General features: G+C 45.2%; 1 protein-coding gene across 2 annotated transcripts in view; it reads right to left on the reverse strand.

Annotated features, from left to right (window-relative positions):
- C20H1orf226 (chromosome 20 C1orf226 homolog) overlaps positions 1-5993 on the reverse strand; it is a 344401-nt gene extending 338408 nt beyond the window's left edge. For both annotated transcript variants that reach the window (XM_061120245.1, XM_061120244.1), the window contains exon 1: positions 5833-5993. In XM_061120245.1, the coding sequence (XP_060976228.1) occupies positions 5833-5937 (105 nt within the window). In that variant the 5' untranslated portion in view covers positions 5938-5993. The remainder of the gene's footprint in view (positions 1-5832) is intronic.
- Positions 5994-18033: the final 12040 nt, after the last annotated feature.

The following is an 18033-nucleotide window of genomic DNA, read 5'->3' on the forward strand; positions in this document are numbered from 1 at the left end:
AATGTGTATATCCATATGATGGAATATTTGACCATAAAAAGGAATGAAGTCCTGATACATGCTACAATATGCATGAACCCTGAAAATATCACGCACAGTGAAAGAAGCCAGTCACAAAAACCCACACACTCCATGACTCCATTCATATAATATGTCCAGAATAGCCAAGTCTAGAGACAGAAAATAGATTAATTATTGCTTAGGGCTGAGGTGAATGGAGAAGCAGGGGGATGATAGCTAAAGGGTACAGAGTTTCTTTCTGAGGTGATGAAAATATTCTAAAACTGATGATCGTGATGGTTGCACAACACTATGAACATATTAAAAGCTACTTACTGGTATATTTAATTAGTGAATTGTATGGTATGTGAATTATATCTCAATAAAGCTATTAGGGAAAAGGGGGTGGAGAAAAAAATAACTTCTTTTTCCAAAAACAAGGGGGGGTGGGGGAAGGGACGGGGAAAGTAGCAGAGACCAAGCCCACAGCGTCAAGCAGGAAACTGGGAGGAAAGGAGACGGTGGTGGGCACGGCCCCAGGCAGCCGGGAGGGCAGACGTGCAGCAGGAGGTCACAGCTAAGGGCAGCCTCAAAGCAACGAGGTGAGAGGAGGCAGGTAACAACGATCAAAGAAGGCATTCTGAAGATCTGAGTTCTGGAAATAGCACATTATGAGTGAACAATAATAAACAGCCAGTCTGATTAGGGTCTTGGATACGGGTGACTCGCAAAGGTTGCGTGTCACGGACAGTGTCATCTTGACCACTAAACGGACTAATGGGACATTTTGAGCAAAGGAGATGTGGCAACATCATGGAATGTACTGATAGGATAGAAAGAGATTTGCTCTCAAGTTCTAAAATACCGGCTGTGGAGTAACACCCTGGGATGCCTGAGAGCAAAATAAGGCTGAATAAAAACAGGTATTGTTTCTAAGCATTACTGTATCTTTGAGACTCATCATCCCCCAGACTCATCTGGTCCAGACAGAAGGGAACAATGGATTTTAAAGCATCTGGACAAATACCTACTAAGGTGAAATAACCTGCACTTCAATGACGACATCAGCGAATACACAAGGGCATCTATCTGAATCTGTACTTGTCCACAATCCTGGAAGACAGGATTCTTGCGGATTGGGGGGGGGGGGGGGGGGGGGCGCGGGGCAGGGGTGGAGAGGGTGTGGAGAGCACACACCCGGAACATATCAGTGTTGGTTCTGATCACAGAACCACAATCACAGCTTCTTATGAAGCTGTTAGGCTAGGTTCAAGTTAGAGTACCCCATTTATGGTGAATCAGTGTATGTAACATCCTAACCTGGAAGCCTCAAGACAGTGTGTTTAAGATTCATCCATAGGAAACCTGTGGTGTGGGGGTTATTGGAATCTCTAGAATCCACAACCACATCATCAGCCAGTCAAGCCATTTAGCAAACAGGGAAATAATGATTAGAGAATTCAGTTCAGATTTGACCAAGAACTCACAAATCCCCCACATCGCTCAGCAATATGACAATATATTTACAGCTTTCAGACTTTTTATAATTGGTCATTTCTTCCACTTGATAAATAATTTGATACTGTTGGTATATATATATGTACCTGATGTTGGGGGAAAGAGTTGTACACAGAAGCATGAGACAAGGCCCTCAGAGAACACTCATCATTGGAGAAGGCATATGAAGAAGTGAGAGAACACAAAATTTTACGGTTGACCGTGATCCCAAGATGGCTTCAGCATTATCTCTCATCCTACGTGCACTCTTCCACAGTGACCATGACGCTCTCCGCCAAGAAGTGAAGTCTCCTGCTCCTCCTCTTGAATCTAAGCTAGGCGATGGCCTGATCTGACCAACAGAACACAGAAGTGATTCTGTGTACTTCGGAGCCCAGGCCTTAAGAGCTTCCACCTTCCCTGCATGAAACATTCCCTGTTGAAAGCCAGCTGCCAGATCAAAGGGCCACCATGCTATGAGGAAACCCAAGCTACCCAGTGGAGAAGACCGCTGGGCACAGCCATGAGGTGGAGCCTTCTAGGACAAGACCCACCATTGTAGAATGAAGCCAAGTGAGTGAGCAGGTCAGCACCACGGTGAACAGAAGAACAGCCCGGCAAAGCCCTGACTGAATTCCTGGCTCATGAATCATGAGCAGATTAAACAGACCTTGTCTTAAGCCACTGAGTTTTGAGATAGCTTGTTACACAGCAGCAGATAACTGAAACCAACTTGAAGCCAGGAAACCAGGAATGAGTCCCAGTTCTGTTCTTACCTAGCTACGGGTCCTTGGGTCAACAACTTCCCCTCTGGACCTCAATTTCCTCATCTGTAAAATGAGGAAGTTGTAGGAGTGAGCTAAGGTGCTTTTTATTTCTGATAGGCTATGCCATACACGCCCAGATCAGTGAGTGTACTGGGCGATGAGAGCTAGGAACACAGAGGGAACTACTACGTCAGGGTGAGGTGAGGGGCCACGCACTAGAACTCAAAAGCGCCGCGATGTGAGACTTAAGTGAGGCAGCACCTGAAACAACGCATGGTCCATAGTAACTATTCACTAAACATCAGCTATAATCATTACCCTCTCATCAGTTCTGTGACCCTGGGCAAGTTAATCTCTCTGATTCCCTTTTTTTTCCATCTGAAAAACGGAAACAACTCTATCATTCCCCCTGCCACATAAGGAAAACTTTGTGTGTGTGAAAGTCCCATGAAAATCAAAAATCAACCTACAAATGTAAAGCATAACTGTGCTATTAATACTCTTCTTCTTTGCACCATTATCATCAGAGGTCTTCTTCGCACCCAGCAAGCAGAGACAGTCAGTTGATGGCACTGGCCACCAGGAAGGTATACTGAGAGAGAGAAAGAGGGAGGCAGATAGAAAGAAGCCACACGGGCTTTCAAGCCTCGAAGGACTTCTACCACCCACCCATCAGCAATGGTCAGTGAGCCAAGTGCCCTTTCTGACACAGAGGGCAGTATCCCTTAAGAGCAGCTCCCAGCCCAAGATTATATCTGAAAGAGTCCAGCACTAAAAACTTGAATAATTTTCTACATCAGAGTCAGAGAGGTCAGCAACCTAAGGATGCCCCACCGGTGAACCGTAAATCAGACCATCCGCCCAGCACAGAGTGAACATTCCATAAAAATTAGTAAATGAGTGAGCATTGGATTTGAGAGTCTACAGTCAAAGCTCCCAGGTTTAAACCATAGCTCTGCCATACACAGAGCTAAAGCAGGCAACATATCCTCATTGATAAGATAAAAAGAGATGCACCTACAGAGACCTCCAGGGAAGCAGTGAGAATCACATGAAGTACTGCAGGTGAAACACCTCTAGGATTCTGCTTGATAATTAAATGGATGGTGTGGTTTTTAAGTGCACAGAACCTCTGACACCCAGATGCCTTTCCTAGCCATAACCTTTCAATCTCTGCAGCACCCTGAAAATGAAAATGCAGCACATCCATCCAAAAAGTCACTCCATCCAGTGTTGATCCTGAAAAACTGCCAGCCCTTGGGAGGCAAAGATCTGGGCTCATTTTCCAAGGGTATCTGACAAGGCAGCATGGATACATTTACATTTTACAGCCTGTGCTTTTCCAAAACAAGGAATGAGTGTGGCGTGTATTTAACCCTGAAATCCCAGTGATCATGCACTTCCATGGACACTGCTCAGGAGGGATGTGAGAGCCAGCCAGACGAGGCACTTGCCAGATGCTCACGGGACAGAAAAGCTTCTACTTCCACCTCTGCTCAGGTCTCAGCTGACATGATTTGCATGTACTGGTGTCCAGCATGGATTACGAACAGCTGGGATTTAGGACCCAGTTCTCAAAGTCAGCCCTGCCCTTTCTTCCCCACTTCACCATTCTCAAAGCAGAACCCTTGGTGTGCTACACTCCAGATCTGTAACGGGAACACAGCGGGGACCAACTGTGGTTCCCCCTCCTCTTATCGGGCACCACTGTGTGTGAATCCAGGGAAGTTACTATAGGAACTGCAGCCCCAGTGTTTCTCCAATTCTGGTCCCAATCACCTGCATTAAGGCACCTGGAATGCTCCTTAGAGGTGCAGTCCCGGTCTCTCCCCAGATGTGGCAGGTTAGGACTGGGGGCGGCAACAATCAGAGTTTTCAACAACCTCGCCTGGTGATTCTTATGCATGCTAGGTTATGAGTCCTGTTAGGACCAAACTAGCAGAGACTGTGAGAAAAGAATTAAAAGGTTAAAAACACTTTAATTCTGATCTCTCTTCTGCCACCCAGCCTTGCAAAGCAGAGTACTGGTGAACCAAACAAGACCACAGCCAACTGCCCAGTTCACGCGTGTCCGAGAAAATTAAGTCATGATGTGATGAAAACTCATACCTTAAAATTTAAAAACCTGCTCACCAAAGCAACAGGCCCAGACAAAAATTAACCCATCTGATCTGGTATCAGACCAAGCAGATCTATTCTGAGAGAAGCAAGATAAGATCTTGGCTACAGCCCCACTCTGGTCCCAGCCATACCCAGTAATTCAGTTCTGCATTCCACTGCAGGGCTTGATGTCTAGGGGAACAGGGGGTGTCCTCCTAGCTCTAGCAAATATGGCTGGGGGAAGGTTATTCAGGAAGTGGGAGAAAAGGTAAGATTTAACATCACCACGAGAAGGAAAAAAAAAAACTGAATGATAACTGACTGCACTGGACTCAAAAAGATGTCTCATGAATCGAAGGAAATAGCCACCTGATGAGTAATCCTTGCCTGAGATGCTCAACACCTTACCTACAAAGTCACAAAGGAGAAAAAGGGAGCAGAGAGTAAAACTGCCTCCCTGTCGAAAGCATTACCTTTTCAAAACCAGCAAGACACAACCGACTAGGAGGGCTGGTATTTTCTGTCACTCGTCAGTGACAGGCACACAGTAGGTGCTGAGCATCCTTGAGTCTTGAGGAGAGGGCGTAAAGAGGCATGAAGGAAGGGCAGAAGCACTCCTCCCTTGTGATGGGCAGGAACCCCGGCTGCAATCTCAAAAACCAGAACTCCTCACTCTGGGAAGTGCATGACAGGGGGCCAGCCTTATTCACACCTGATGGTGCAGTTCAGAGGCTTCCGCCCCACCACCCCCCTTCTCCCAAGGACGGACCTGGGGCTCTGAGCTGAAAATTCCTGTTGCCGCCCCACCCCGGCCCCCACCGATAAATTCTTCAGCAGCAGTCCCCTACTAACTGTTGAAACTTAACATTACGCCACAAAACTAGCAACCGGGCAGCTTTCACCACACCTCCCCCTTCAATGACTGGCACTTGCAAAGGAGTCGCGGCTAACAAGGCATTTAGGAATTGACTCTGACACCTGGCTGGGTTTACCAGGAATCTAAAAACAAACCCATCCCTGTATTATTTTCTTCAATCAGGAAGCAGGTATTCCCCTTATAAATAGACCTCCCTGAAAGCACCTCTCCCACGGGATCCCAACAGGTAAATGACCCCAAAGCTTCCCTAAACCGATTCTAAAGAACTAAGTCCAGGCTGCGCTCCCCGACTGGCTTCTTCTCAGAAGGAGGGATCCGGGAAGTAACTCACTGAGTCCTGGGTGGGTAAGGACGGGGCAGTTTGCAGGTGGGAGGAGGGGGATGAAGCAATACCGCTCAAACTTTGCAGTTACTCTTTAGCAGTTCTGGGCAGGAACCCGCGGAATTCTATACAGAGAAGGGGAGTCATCCTCCCTAACAGAAAGGCCCCCAAATCAGCCTAGCCCAGCAGTTCTGCGTCCGGGATGGCTGCGCATCCCATCCGCTCAGACATGCCCGCTCCGGGACAGTCCCTTCCCCGGGGCCCCTCACCTTGGCCTCGAAGCAGATGCCGTGCTGGAAGGCGTCCTCGTTGTGCAAGGGGATCCGCAGGTCGTGACCATCGTCCACAAGGTTGTACTTGGTTTTGCTGGGCATGGTGACCCGCGGTGGACCGGCTCCTTCAGAGGCGGCGGTGGCAGGAAGGGGCTGGCGAGACCGCGGGGAGGGGAGGCGGGAGCCGGGGGCGGCGGCGCGCGGCGGGGGCGCAAGCGGAGGGTCGCCGGGCGGGAGGCGCCCCGGCCGCGGAAGCCCGGACTCGGAGAGACGCCGAGGGCCGGGCTGCGCGGATGCGGGCGACGCGAGCGGCGCTGTGGCCGCGCAATTCCTGCCGGCGAGGAAGGCGGCGGGGGCGGCGGTGGGAGCGGGCAGCGCGGCGCCCAGGCCGGGGGAGGGGAGCGGTGGGCGCGCGGCCCGCGCTGGGACTGGGCGCGGCGCTGGCCCGGGAACAGAGGCGCGGACAGCCCGGGACGAGGAAGAAAAGGCGGCGGCGGCGGCGGCGGAGCTGGGTGCCTGTCACGGAGACGCCGGAGCAGCCGCCGGCGAGCGACTCCTCCTGCGGGGCGGGCCCGGGCCGGCTCCTCCCGCAGGGCGCCCAGGCTCCGCCCGCCGCCGGGGCCGCCCCCGCGCTGCCCGCCGAGCAGGTGAAAGTCCCCGGGAGCCTCGCGCCCGGCTCTGCCCGCGTCCTAGGGCCGGACCCCGGGAACTTCGCTCTGACCCTGGACCGCCGGGGTCTCGGGAACGCAGGCTCCTGTTTCTGTTTTTACAGGCAGCCTGAGCCAGGCTGCTAATAGTTAGCAGCGGCGGCGCCGTGGGTTTTCTGGTTTTGCTTTTGGAGGGGGGAGGGGCTGGTGTTTGTTGTTTTGTTTTTCTGTTTTACCGGGAAGGCCCAGGTCCTGGCCCGTGTGTATTCAGACCTCTCATTCTGAGAGTTTCCTTTCTCTGGAGAATCAAGACTGCACCCAAATGGAGGACGGTCGCAGGAGCTTTGTGTTCGTCCCTTTGAGCTGTGTTTTGTGACTTGTGTTATTGGGGGGTTGTGGGGGGTGCCTTTGGGGGTGGTTGTAGCATTAATATTAAAACCATAAGCCTCATGGAAATGGAATAGGCCGAAGAAGAGTACCAAGGACAAAAGAACCCACAACGTTTCTATTTTCTTAAACAACCTACAACTGGCTGTAGACAAAATGGGCTTCCAAGTCGTTTCTGACGTGTTACTCTTCCTATCATAGGAAGTGCTTCAGTTCATTTGCTTATTGTTAAGAAGCGGCCCATTCACTTTTCTCCTTTACACCAAGAGTTTTTTTGCCATGCAAAAATGTGCAAGGGGGTGGGCAAAGGGACAGTTAGTGACCAATCATGTATTAGACCACATGGGTAGAGGAACATGGTTTAATACTACCCCTGAGTCAAAAGTAACCAGATAGACTGGTGCCAAAACTAGCCCAGCCTGACATCACTGAGAGCCAATGGGCAGCAACTCTGTTGGATTCAAGTTAAACCTACTAATATCTTGTGGACACACCCACCCAGGACAACTTGACATACAGACGCTATTGTTGTATAGTCAAGGCCCCAAAAGGATCACAATAAAATCACTTCCGAGAGGCATGTCTTCCTATAATATTTCTGTGATACATTTATATACGAGAACGCATTATTGTCATAAATCTATTTCTTATTTTGCCCCATCGTGAGAAGTACAATTGCTCTTTCCTATATGTTGCCTGATCCCTACCTGCTGAAATTACTGGTCAAGACGTAGCCTCTTCTGGGGTATCTCCTTATATGAAAGCAAGCTGATGACTAAAACAAATTAATCACATACCTTCTGCTGTGAAAACTTTATTATATTCATAAATATTAGTAAGAACCAAAAATAATTTGCACGGAGGAAATGCACCACTAACCTTTTTATAAATACAGGACATGAAAGTCTAATCAGGCATGTTTGACTCTTTGAATGTCACTGTGGTTTTAATATGCATCATAATGCCCTCTCTAAAACCTGGCATAGGAACTCAACAACTAATAGGCAAGACCTTAAGTAACTGCTTCATTTGCATCTCATATTCCCTCCTGAATTTAAAGTCTTCTGAACTCCAAATGGGCTTTATTTTAATAGATTAACTTGGGTCCCACTGGAATGCTACATTTACCAGAGTTTTGTATCTAACTCTGTAACACATTCTTTGTACACCAGACACAAAAAGCTAAAGCCCCACAGATATTTCAGGATCTAGTACAGAGTCTGCTACATAGTAGACATCCAATAATTATTTATGGAATTGAATAGTAATAATAGCTAATATTCATTGAGCTTTATGTGTCAGGCATTGTTGTTAGGGCCTTGCCTATATTATCTCATGTAATAGTCACAACAACCCTTAGGTAAGCCCCATTTTATGAAGAAACTGAGGCAGAGAGGATCGAGTAACTTGCCCAAGGTCACACACTTAGAATGGAAAGAAGCCAAAATTTAAATCCGATTCTTTGTCAAGGAGTGTTTCCATTAGCGTGGATTGTCGTAAAAATCTTACTGCAAATGACATGCATATCAAATGCAGGGTCCATGTTTTATTTAGGTGTTTTTTTATTGCTAAGCTATATTTGCTCCGCTTCAGTTAGATGAAATGTTCCCAATAGGAGGGATCTGTCCTCATCTTTGGCCTCCACTTACTATAGCATCAGAGCCACACAGGCACAAAAACACCCTTCTTCCAGAAACAATGGACATCCAAAGTAATTTCCTTTTTTTTTTGGCAGATATTTCAATCTTATTTTTGCACCTTTAAATACAATTGAACTTCTCTCACAGTATTTCCGATTTTTTTTATCCCTTAAAGTGAATGATAGGTACATGTATCATTTTTCATATCCTTCGGTATTTTAAACACTGCATAATAAGATTTTAATCTGATGTATGTTTAATTTAAAAAATAGATTGCTAAAGCATACAATACTTCTTATGTTAAATTTTATTAAAATTTTGTTTAAAAATGAATTGGAAAAAAATCCTAACACTGAACTCAAGAAATGGAAACTACTCAGAGATCTTCTAATCCAGCTCCTTCATAAATCCAAAGGAATAGAAACCCAGAGAGGTTAATTTGCCTAGTCATCACTGTAGGCTGAAGAAGAAGTGAAGTCAAGTCGCTCAGTCATGTCCAACTCTTTGCCACCCTATAGACTGTAACCTGCCGGGCTCCTCTGTCCATGGGATTCTCTAGGCAAGAATACTGGAGTGGGTTGCCATTTCCTTCTCCAGAGGATCTTCCCAACACACAGGTTGAACCTGGGTCTCCCGCATTGCAGGTAGATTCTTTACCCTCTGAGCCACCAGGGAAGCCTAGATCTCCTGACTCAGTAATCTTTTCATCACATAAATATGGATTTAAAATAAATTGATGGCAAACTTTATTCTTAGCACATTTGAAACTGAGAAAATTAGTTTTTGATCATAAAATACCTGCTTTGCTATGCTAAGTACATCCTATGCTTTGTCTCACTTGACTATATGTGGTAGGGACTATCAGTCCCCATTTTAGAGGTGAGGAAACGGGCTGAGTGAGAGAAGTCGCTGGTGTAGGTCATAAAGCAGTAAGTCCTAAGAATCCTTTCATGACTATAATCAACAAAGAATGAAGAGTATGTCAGCTTGCTCAGTACTGCTCAGATACACAAACAGAGCTCATAAAATCTTATAAATAATAATATTAAATGTTAATATGTAATGGTTTCTTTCCATTAGCTATCACTTAACTCCAAAAAGCTCTGATTATTTTTTTCATGGCACCATTTTTACTTGACAGTGTCTCCATAGGCACATAGATTTAGAAATCATTAGCCCGTTTTAAAAGGTGTCAGTAAAAATACTAAGTGATTTCTCTGCCATTCCCCCAACAATATCCTCTATCATTAATAGTCTCTAACCCAAGTTTGGTTTATTATGATCTTTTATTTTGTAAGCAACAATTTTCTTTTGGCTGTCCTGAGTCTTCATTACACGTGTGGGCATCGTAGTTGCAGTGCTTGGGAGCTTGGTTACCCTGCAGCATGTGGGATCTTAGTTCCCCATCCTGGGATCGAACCTGCATCCCCTGCATTAGAAGGCAGATTCTTAACCATGGGACCACCAGGGAAGTTATAAGCAACAATTTAGGATGTTTGTCCCATAAAAAAAGATTATTCTAAAAGATATTGCATATTTTGATGCTGGCCTACATATTTTTCCCCTTGTGATTGAAATTGACTCCCCACACTGGTAAGTAATGGGGGTACCCCCATTACAAGAGCAAGCTACATTTGCTATTGAGTCATTTATTTCTGTTTTAAAGGTAAGTTTTGGGGGTTTCCCTGGTGACTCAGTGGTAAAGAATCCGCCTGCCAGTGCCGGAGGCACGGGTTCAATCCCTGGTCCAGGAAGATCCCACATGCCACAGCGCAACTAAGCCCATGTGCCGCTCCATAGCTACTAAGCCTGTGTTTCAGAGCCTGGAAGCCACAACTACTGAAGCCTGCGAGCCCTAGATCCTGTGCTTGGCAGTAAGAGAAGCCATCTCAGTGAGAAGCTCATGTACTAGAGAACCCCCGCTCGCCACAACTAGAGAAAAGCCCACGCAGCAGTGAAGACCCAACACAACTAATAAACAAATGTTTTTTAGAGTCTTTTTCTACAAAATTATGCAAGTTATATTTTTATAAACTGAATACTTTTTCTAATCAACTTCCAGATGGAATGCTTTCTGGGCTCCAAGCTTTCCTCAACAGCTCGCAAGTGCAGGCAAAATTAGAGAAAGGGGGAATGCAGGCTGAGTGAGAGGCGGTGGCTGGAGACCTTCCCTCCACAGCACTTTTCCACCTGCCCCTGGGCCAGAAAGGCACGAAGCAAATAGCACAGAAAGGTATGGCTCCTTTCAGAGGGCCCACAGGCTGCTTAGCAACCTTCTTTCTCTTGGAACGCTTAGGGGGAATTAAAAGATCGAGAGGAGGGAGCAAGGTTTGAAGAATTTTGAGTTGAAGAAAGAGGGTTGGGTTTCTCTTTTTCTTGTACATTCTTCTAAGAATGTTTCTTGGATGGTGTAGCCATTCCAAGCTTCCAATTCAAAATATTGCTTTTCAAGTTAAAGTTAATAGCTGTGTTTCTTGGCCCTGCCTAATATTTCAGGTGAGAGATAGTTATTGATGCAACAGTTTTTGGTCAAAAAGCCTTTTGATTAAAGGCAGTAAAATCATATTTAACAAGTATTTCTGCTGTAATCGTTTCCCAGGGGTAGCAGGGTTTATAAGAGTTTTATAAACACCCTTAATGTGACATACACTTTTAAATGCGAAAAGTAATTTAAGTATGATCAAAGTGCAAAGTGAGAGGCATCATTTCTAAGTGTCATGGAGGGAAAGGAAGAGCAAAGCTCATTGGGACCAGCATGGTCAGGAAAGATGATAAAAAGGAGGTGAGGCTGATTATTAGAGAAATACAAATCAAACTACAATGAGGCGTCACCTCACCCCTGTCAGGATGGCCATCACTAACAAGCCTCCTAGGGATTCCCTAGCGGTCTGGTGGTTAGGACTCAGCCTTAACTGCTAAGGGTGCCTGTTCAACTTATTATCAAATAAATAATAAAAAGTCTACAGATAACAAATGTTGGAGAGGGTGTGGAGAAATTGGTACCCTCCTGCACTGTTGGTGGGAATGTAAATTGGTGTAGCCACTGTGGAAACCAGTGTGGGGGTTCCTCAAAAACTAAAAATAGAATTACCATGTGACCCAGCAGTGCCATTCCTGGGCATATTTCCAGATAAAACCATAATTCAAAAGGATACATACACCCCAATATTCATAGCAGCGCTATTCACAGTAGCCAAAACATGGAAACAATCTAAATGTCAATCAGCAGATGAGTGGATAAAAATGACATGATACATATATACCATAGAGTATACTTTTTATAGTCAGCCATAAAAAAGTACAAAACAATGCCATTTGCAGCAACGTGGATGCAACTGGAGATTATCATACGAAGTGAAGTAAGTCACAAAGAGAAAGACAAATACTATATGATATCACTTATATGTGGAATCTAAAATATGGTACTAATGAACCTATCTACAAAACAGAAGCAGATTCGCAGGACTTCCCTGGTGGTACAGTGGATTGGAATCCACCTGCCAATGCAAGGGACATGGGTTTGGTTCCTGGTCCAGGAGGAGTCCACATGCCATGGAGCAACTAGGGCCTGTACGCCCCAACCACTGAGCCTGCATGCTGCAACTACGAAAGCCCGTGTGCTAAGAGCCTATGCTGCACAATAAGAGAAGCCACTGCAATGGGAAACCCACACACCACAGCAGAGGAGGTCTGTTCACTGCAACCAGAGAAAGCCCACGTGGCAAAGAGCCAGTGCAACCAAAAAATTAATTAATTATTTTAAAAAGGAAACAGACACCGAGATCAGACTCATCATTGCCAAGGGGGAGGGAGGGAGAGGAGGGAGAGAGATGTACTGGGAATTTCTAATTGGTAGATACGAACTATTACATTTAGGATGGATAAACAACAAGGTCCCACTGTATAACACAGGGAACTGTATTCAGTCTCCTGGGATAAGCTATAAAGGAAAAGAATATTTTGAAAAGAATGTATAAAACTGAGTCACTTTGCTCTATAGCAGAGATTGGCAGGACATTGTCAATCACCTGTGAAGTGAGATGAAAGTGAAAGTCGCTCAGTCATGTCCAGTTCTTTGTGACCCCAGGGACTGTATTATCCAGGCCAGAATACTGGAGTGGATAGCCATTCCCTTCTCCAGGGGATCTTCCCAACCCAGGGATTGAACCCAGGTCTCCCGAATTGCAGGCAGATTCTTTACCAACTGAGCCACCAGGGAAGCCCAACTCTACTTCAGTTAAAAAGAAAGAACAGTCATCCAGATTGGGTGGGAGGGAGCAGAAGAAAGAGGTGAGGCTTGAGTCCAGCTTGAAAAGGGAAAGGATTTAAGTAAACAACAGAACAGGAGGTGAGCAGAAGACATGGAAACGGGGTCTGTAGAGACCTTAATCTGGGGCCCCGGGTGATAAGACGACCAGCCAGTCTGGAGGCAGCACAGGAGGGCTTCGGTGTGGGGCCCAGATGACAGCCCTCTGTGGGAAATGTTGGAACTGGGATACGACCCAGGGTGCCAATTCAGAAAGATTATCCTCCTCCCCACCCCCACCGAAAAAGTGAAAGAAAACAACATATGTTTCCTGACCCTTTTGTTTAAGCTACAACTGAAAATGGCACTTAAAGCTAGATGATTGGATTTTCCGTATTATAAGAGCATGTGAGGGGTGGACTGGCCAGTCTTTGTGCTGTTCTCCTCTACCCCCAAGTAAATAATGGTGCAAACAGATAAAGCTGCAAGCAATTATGCTTAGGATAGTGGGTCCCAAAGTGCCTCCACACTGCTTGCTTCCAGATGCTGGTTTCCAATTCTTGCTTCTAGTCCACTTTAGCTTTGGGCCTTCTCACGGACTGGCAGTTTGAGTATTACTTATGTGGGCCATTAGTTTTGTTTATTTGTTTGTTTGTTCATTGGTTTGTTTTAGAGCTCCATAATGGCAAAGAGAATTTCTTTATTTTAGCTGCTCCACTGAAAATTGATTTCTAGAGCCTTCACTTTTACCCCTCCAAACTTAAGTCTCTGTTCCTAAATCTGGGATGACTTTTCATTAGTTATCTATTTAAAACACCAAGTAAGCCCAACTGTTAAAAGTTGGAGCTTGTCTACTCAACTATTAATAAATCTACCCTGTCACTGTAAATGATCCTGGTTCCTCCTTATAAAAGCGACATTCTTCAGAAAGGATGACGCAAGGCTGGTGAAAAGACTAGGCAAACACTTGGAAATGCAGTATAAGTAAATATTTTATTTTCAGGTCTCTCTCTGGAGGTGTAAATCTTTTAAGCAGCTTTGTAGCTACTTAAAAAATAAAGCTTCCTCCAGACCCCCCACTAGTATTAAAAAAAATAAGGAAGAAAGAAAGAAAAATACAGATGTGCAGCGCACCCAGGTCCATTTGGGCATTTAATTCTCCTTCCCGGGTCCTGTATCACTCACTTGGGGCTTTGTGTGTGTGAGTTCAGTTTCAGTTACCCCAGACTTTGATTAACATAACAGGTTCTTCTCTCCACACGCTAATGTTGTCTTTTGAAGTGCACACAAAGGGAGTGGTACTGTGTTTTTTAAAACTCACAAGCATTTCAGGATAACTAGCAAATTAAATGTTCAGGCCGTATCCAGATCCAGCTTTAGCAGTTTTCCATCATTAGCAACTGCCTCATTCCCTTAAAAGGTCTTGTAATCTCTTTTATAAATCCCTTGACATCACCAGCTGGCCCCTCTCCACACCACTCAGAGCGTTTTTCCTGAAACAGTGCTGGAGGGGCCTCAGAATTTTCCACCTCTCTGAGCAGCCAGGGCAATACCATTCACTGGCCAAAGGCAGCCTCTGTAATCTGAGCTCCATATACATGATAACACTTTAATTGCAGCCAAGCTTAATTCAGAACAAATGTTCCTCAAGTCCGTACCTTTTTGGAGAAGCAGGCCAGCTAACAGCTAGAGGAGCGACAGCGTTGAGGTGAGGGTGGGGTTGGTTAATGCAGATCTGTCTGGATGAACGTGCTGAGCACATTACTAATATGCTACTGTGGCCTCATCATCCGCCTCCTTGTGGCCCATGTCCACTCCTGGGACAGGGGCATCATTCCCTGTCTCTGCCTGTTGCCCATGACCGCATATTCCAAGAAAGATCCTTGCCAAGCCTAATGGTGGAATGGGGTTTTCTAATTACTCAAATTTTCTGGTTAGTGGGAAGTTACCGTGGATATAGGGTTGACAAGTGAGAATAAGGGACTTCCTTGGTGGCTAAGTGGCTCAAACTCTGAGCTCCCAATGCAGGGGGCCTGGGTTTGATCCCTAATGAGGGGACTAGATCCTGCATGCCACAGCTAAGACCCAGCACAGCCAAATAAATAAATAAAAGTTTCTGTGCTTCCCAGGTGGTGCAGTGGTTAAGAATCCACCTGCCAATGCAGGAGAAGCAGGAAACAGGGGTTTGACCCCTGCATCGGGAAGATCCCCTGGAGGAGGAAATGGCAACCCACTCCAGTGTTCTTGCTGGAGTTTTTCCAAGAATACTAGAGTGGATTGCCATTTCCTCCTCCAGGGGATCTTCCCAAGCCAGGGATCAAACCCGTATCTCCTGCCTTACAGGCAGATTCTTTACCTTCTGAACCACCAAAGAAGCAATGGAATATTACTCAGCCTTAAAAAGAATGAGATGCTGAGGCATGTTCAACATGGGTGAACCTGATTACATGATGCTAAGTAAACGAATCACAAAAGGACAAATAGTGTGTGGTTCCACTGTATGGGGTTCCTAGAACAGCCAAATTCATGGGGACAGAAAGTATAATAGAGATTACCAGGGACAGAAGGGAGGGGAGAATAGGGAGTTAGAGTTTACTGGGTATTGAGTTTCTGTTTGGAATGATGAAAAATTTCTGAAGATTAATAGTGGTGATGGTTGTTCCACAATATGAATGTGATTAATACCACAGAACTGTATATTTTTAAATGGTGTAAGCGGCTTTTTAAAAGCTTGTTTCTGGAGACATTGTATCTTTAAGCAAGGTGTTTTGGTTTCTTGTGGAACTGCAGAGTCACTGTTACAAATATCAGTGATCATTCTTCTAATAAACAGGAAATATCTGATAACCAGATGTTGATTGATATGATCTTAAATCATCACACACGCACTCTACTTTGTGACACTTCAAGTTCTTCTGGAGACAGGTGGGATATTATACACACAAAAGACAATGACACATTTTGAAATGTTAGAATATTTGAAACACCTTGAGACCATCTCACATGCTACCTCAAGGCAAGTTTTATGGTTATTTCCATTGAAGTTTTGACAGATTTTAGAACTCAAAGGGTTGTGTGGAATTGGTTTCCATCTAAATATCAAGGGTAGGGTAAAAAGTCTCTTAACAAATTCATGGGAGAGGGATGTCATTACACTCAGTATGCATTTGCTGAATGCCTACTATGTGTCATTGTCATGAAATATTTACTCAACAGATATTTATTTGTTGCTAATTATATGCCTATGAAGAGGTCTGAACAGTAAAAGGAACAGATGAAATGATTCCTCTTCTCAAGGAACTCACTTCAATCTATCAGAGTTAATACCGGTATTCAGATAGTAAAAAGATAAAGCAGCAAAAATGCCTCAAAGGGTGCAAAAGTGATGCCATAAGGGTTCAGAGTGAGAGAAATTACTCTGTATGGCAGTGGGAGTGGGTGGCAGTGGGAGATGGGTGGTCATGTAGGAAAAGCTTCGTGGAGGAGATGGTATTTGAGCTTGGCATTAAAGGATTATATTGCATTGGCCAAAAAGTTATTTTGGGTTTTTTTCATAAGATGTTACAGAAAAACCTAAACAAACTTTTTGGCCAACCCAATATTACTTCCATGGGCGAGATCAGAAAGGGGCATTCCAGGAAGAGGAAAGAGCCAGTCAGACTCTTGCTAACTGTCACTTAACATACTGAAGGCTGCAGTGCTCACCTCCCAAGCCTCCTCTGCAGGGACAGCATGAGGTCACCTGAGACTCATTTGTTGTAAGTCAGTGAGTCCTGCTCAGTTGTCCGCTGAGCCCTGCATGCCCTCCCAGATTAATTCAAGGGGCTTGACTACAGAAATTTAGAATGAGATAAGGAGCACTTGCCAAGACCTGTATGAACTCAGACCTCCAGCCTGTAGCTTTGTGTCCTTGGACCAGAAAATGACAAGGGTCCCAAACAGGGCTTTGCTTCCGGTTTTAGCCAGTAAGAGCAAATGGAGATAGAGAACGTAGTTGCTTGTTTTGAACACAATTCTTTATAGAAAAGAAAGCAATTAATGCTCTGGGCAGAGAATGAAGCCTGAACTTACTTACCAGCCTGTCTTACACACTTGTGCACACACATGCATACACATACATACATGATTTCAGGGGCCAGAAGGAATTGCAACACCTCTGTTCTGCACTCACCCACAGCCTGCACCACAAGACCAAAGGATAAAATCCCTTATTTCGCAACACAAATCCCCCAGCAGCGATTACACACTGACCTCTGAGAGTCACACTCTGACAGAGCATGTTTTCTTGACATTTGCTTCTATGGAGAGAAGGTAGGCCTGCCCCCACCCCACCCCCCCGCCCAAGGAGAGGATGTGAAATCACATGTAATGATCTCCTGCCGCATGCTAGGAAGTGCCTGGCACTTTGACTGACTTTATCTCACTTAATCCTCACAGCAACTCTGGAGGTTGGGGATCACCAACTCTACTTATAACTAAGACCTTAGACCTCAAACTCATGCCTATCTATTCCAGATTCCAGGCAACATCCAAGTGTAGGAAAAATGTAGGAAGAGGCAAACTTTTCCAAATGCACTTTTCCAACATTCCCAGAGTTGACCTGATGCATGTGTGTGTGCTTGCGTAAACACAGGTGTAGCAGAGACACAAGCATGGGCTCAGTCATCACACTGCCTGAATTTAAATCCTGGCTGCATCCCTTGGGAGCTCTGTAACCTTGGTAACATAATTAACCTCTCTGTGCCTTTCCATTTCGTAAAATGTAAACAATGATAACATTTATGATATTTGAGATAGTCTTCAAAATAATATGGGATGAAGAATTATGTGTGGATATAAGTGAAACAAGATTGGTCATGAGTTGATCATTATAGTTGTTTAGTCCCTGAGTTGTGTCTAATTCTTTTGTGACCCCATGGACTGTAGCCCACCAGGCTACATGGTGGGCTGTCCATGGGATTTCCCGGGCAAGAACACTTGAATCAGTTGCCAATTCCTTCTCCAGGGAATCTTCCTGACTGATCAAACCCATGTTTCCTGCATTGGCAGGCAGATTCTTTACCGCTAAGCCACCAGGGAAGCCCTTGATAATTATTGTACATGGGAGTTCATCACATTCTTTTGGTCTGCTTTTGCATATGTTTGGCATCTTCCATTAAAAAAGTTTTAAAGAGTATCATTCACAAGAGCCCAAAGGTGGAGACAACCCAGATGTCCATTAACAGATGAATAAATCAATAAAACGTAATACGTACATATAGTGGGATCTCACTCTGCT

Source organism: Dama dama, chromosome 20 (assembly GCF_033118175.1).
Source record: "Dama dama isolate Ldn47 chromosome 20, ASM3311817v1, whole genome shotgun sequence".
NCBI lineage: Eukaryota > Metazoa > Chordata > Mammalia > Artiodactyla > Cervidae > Dama > Dama dama.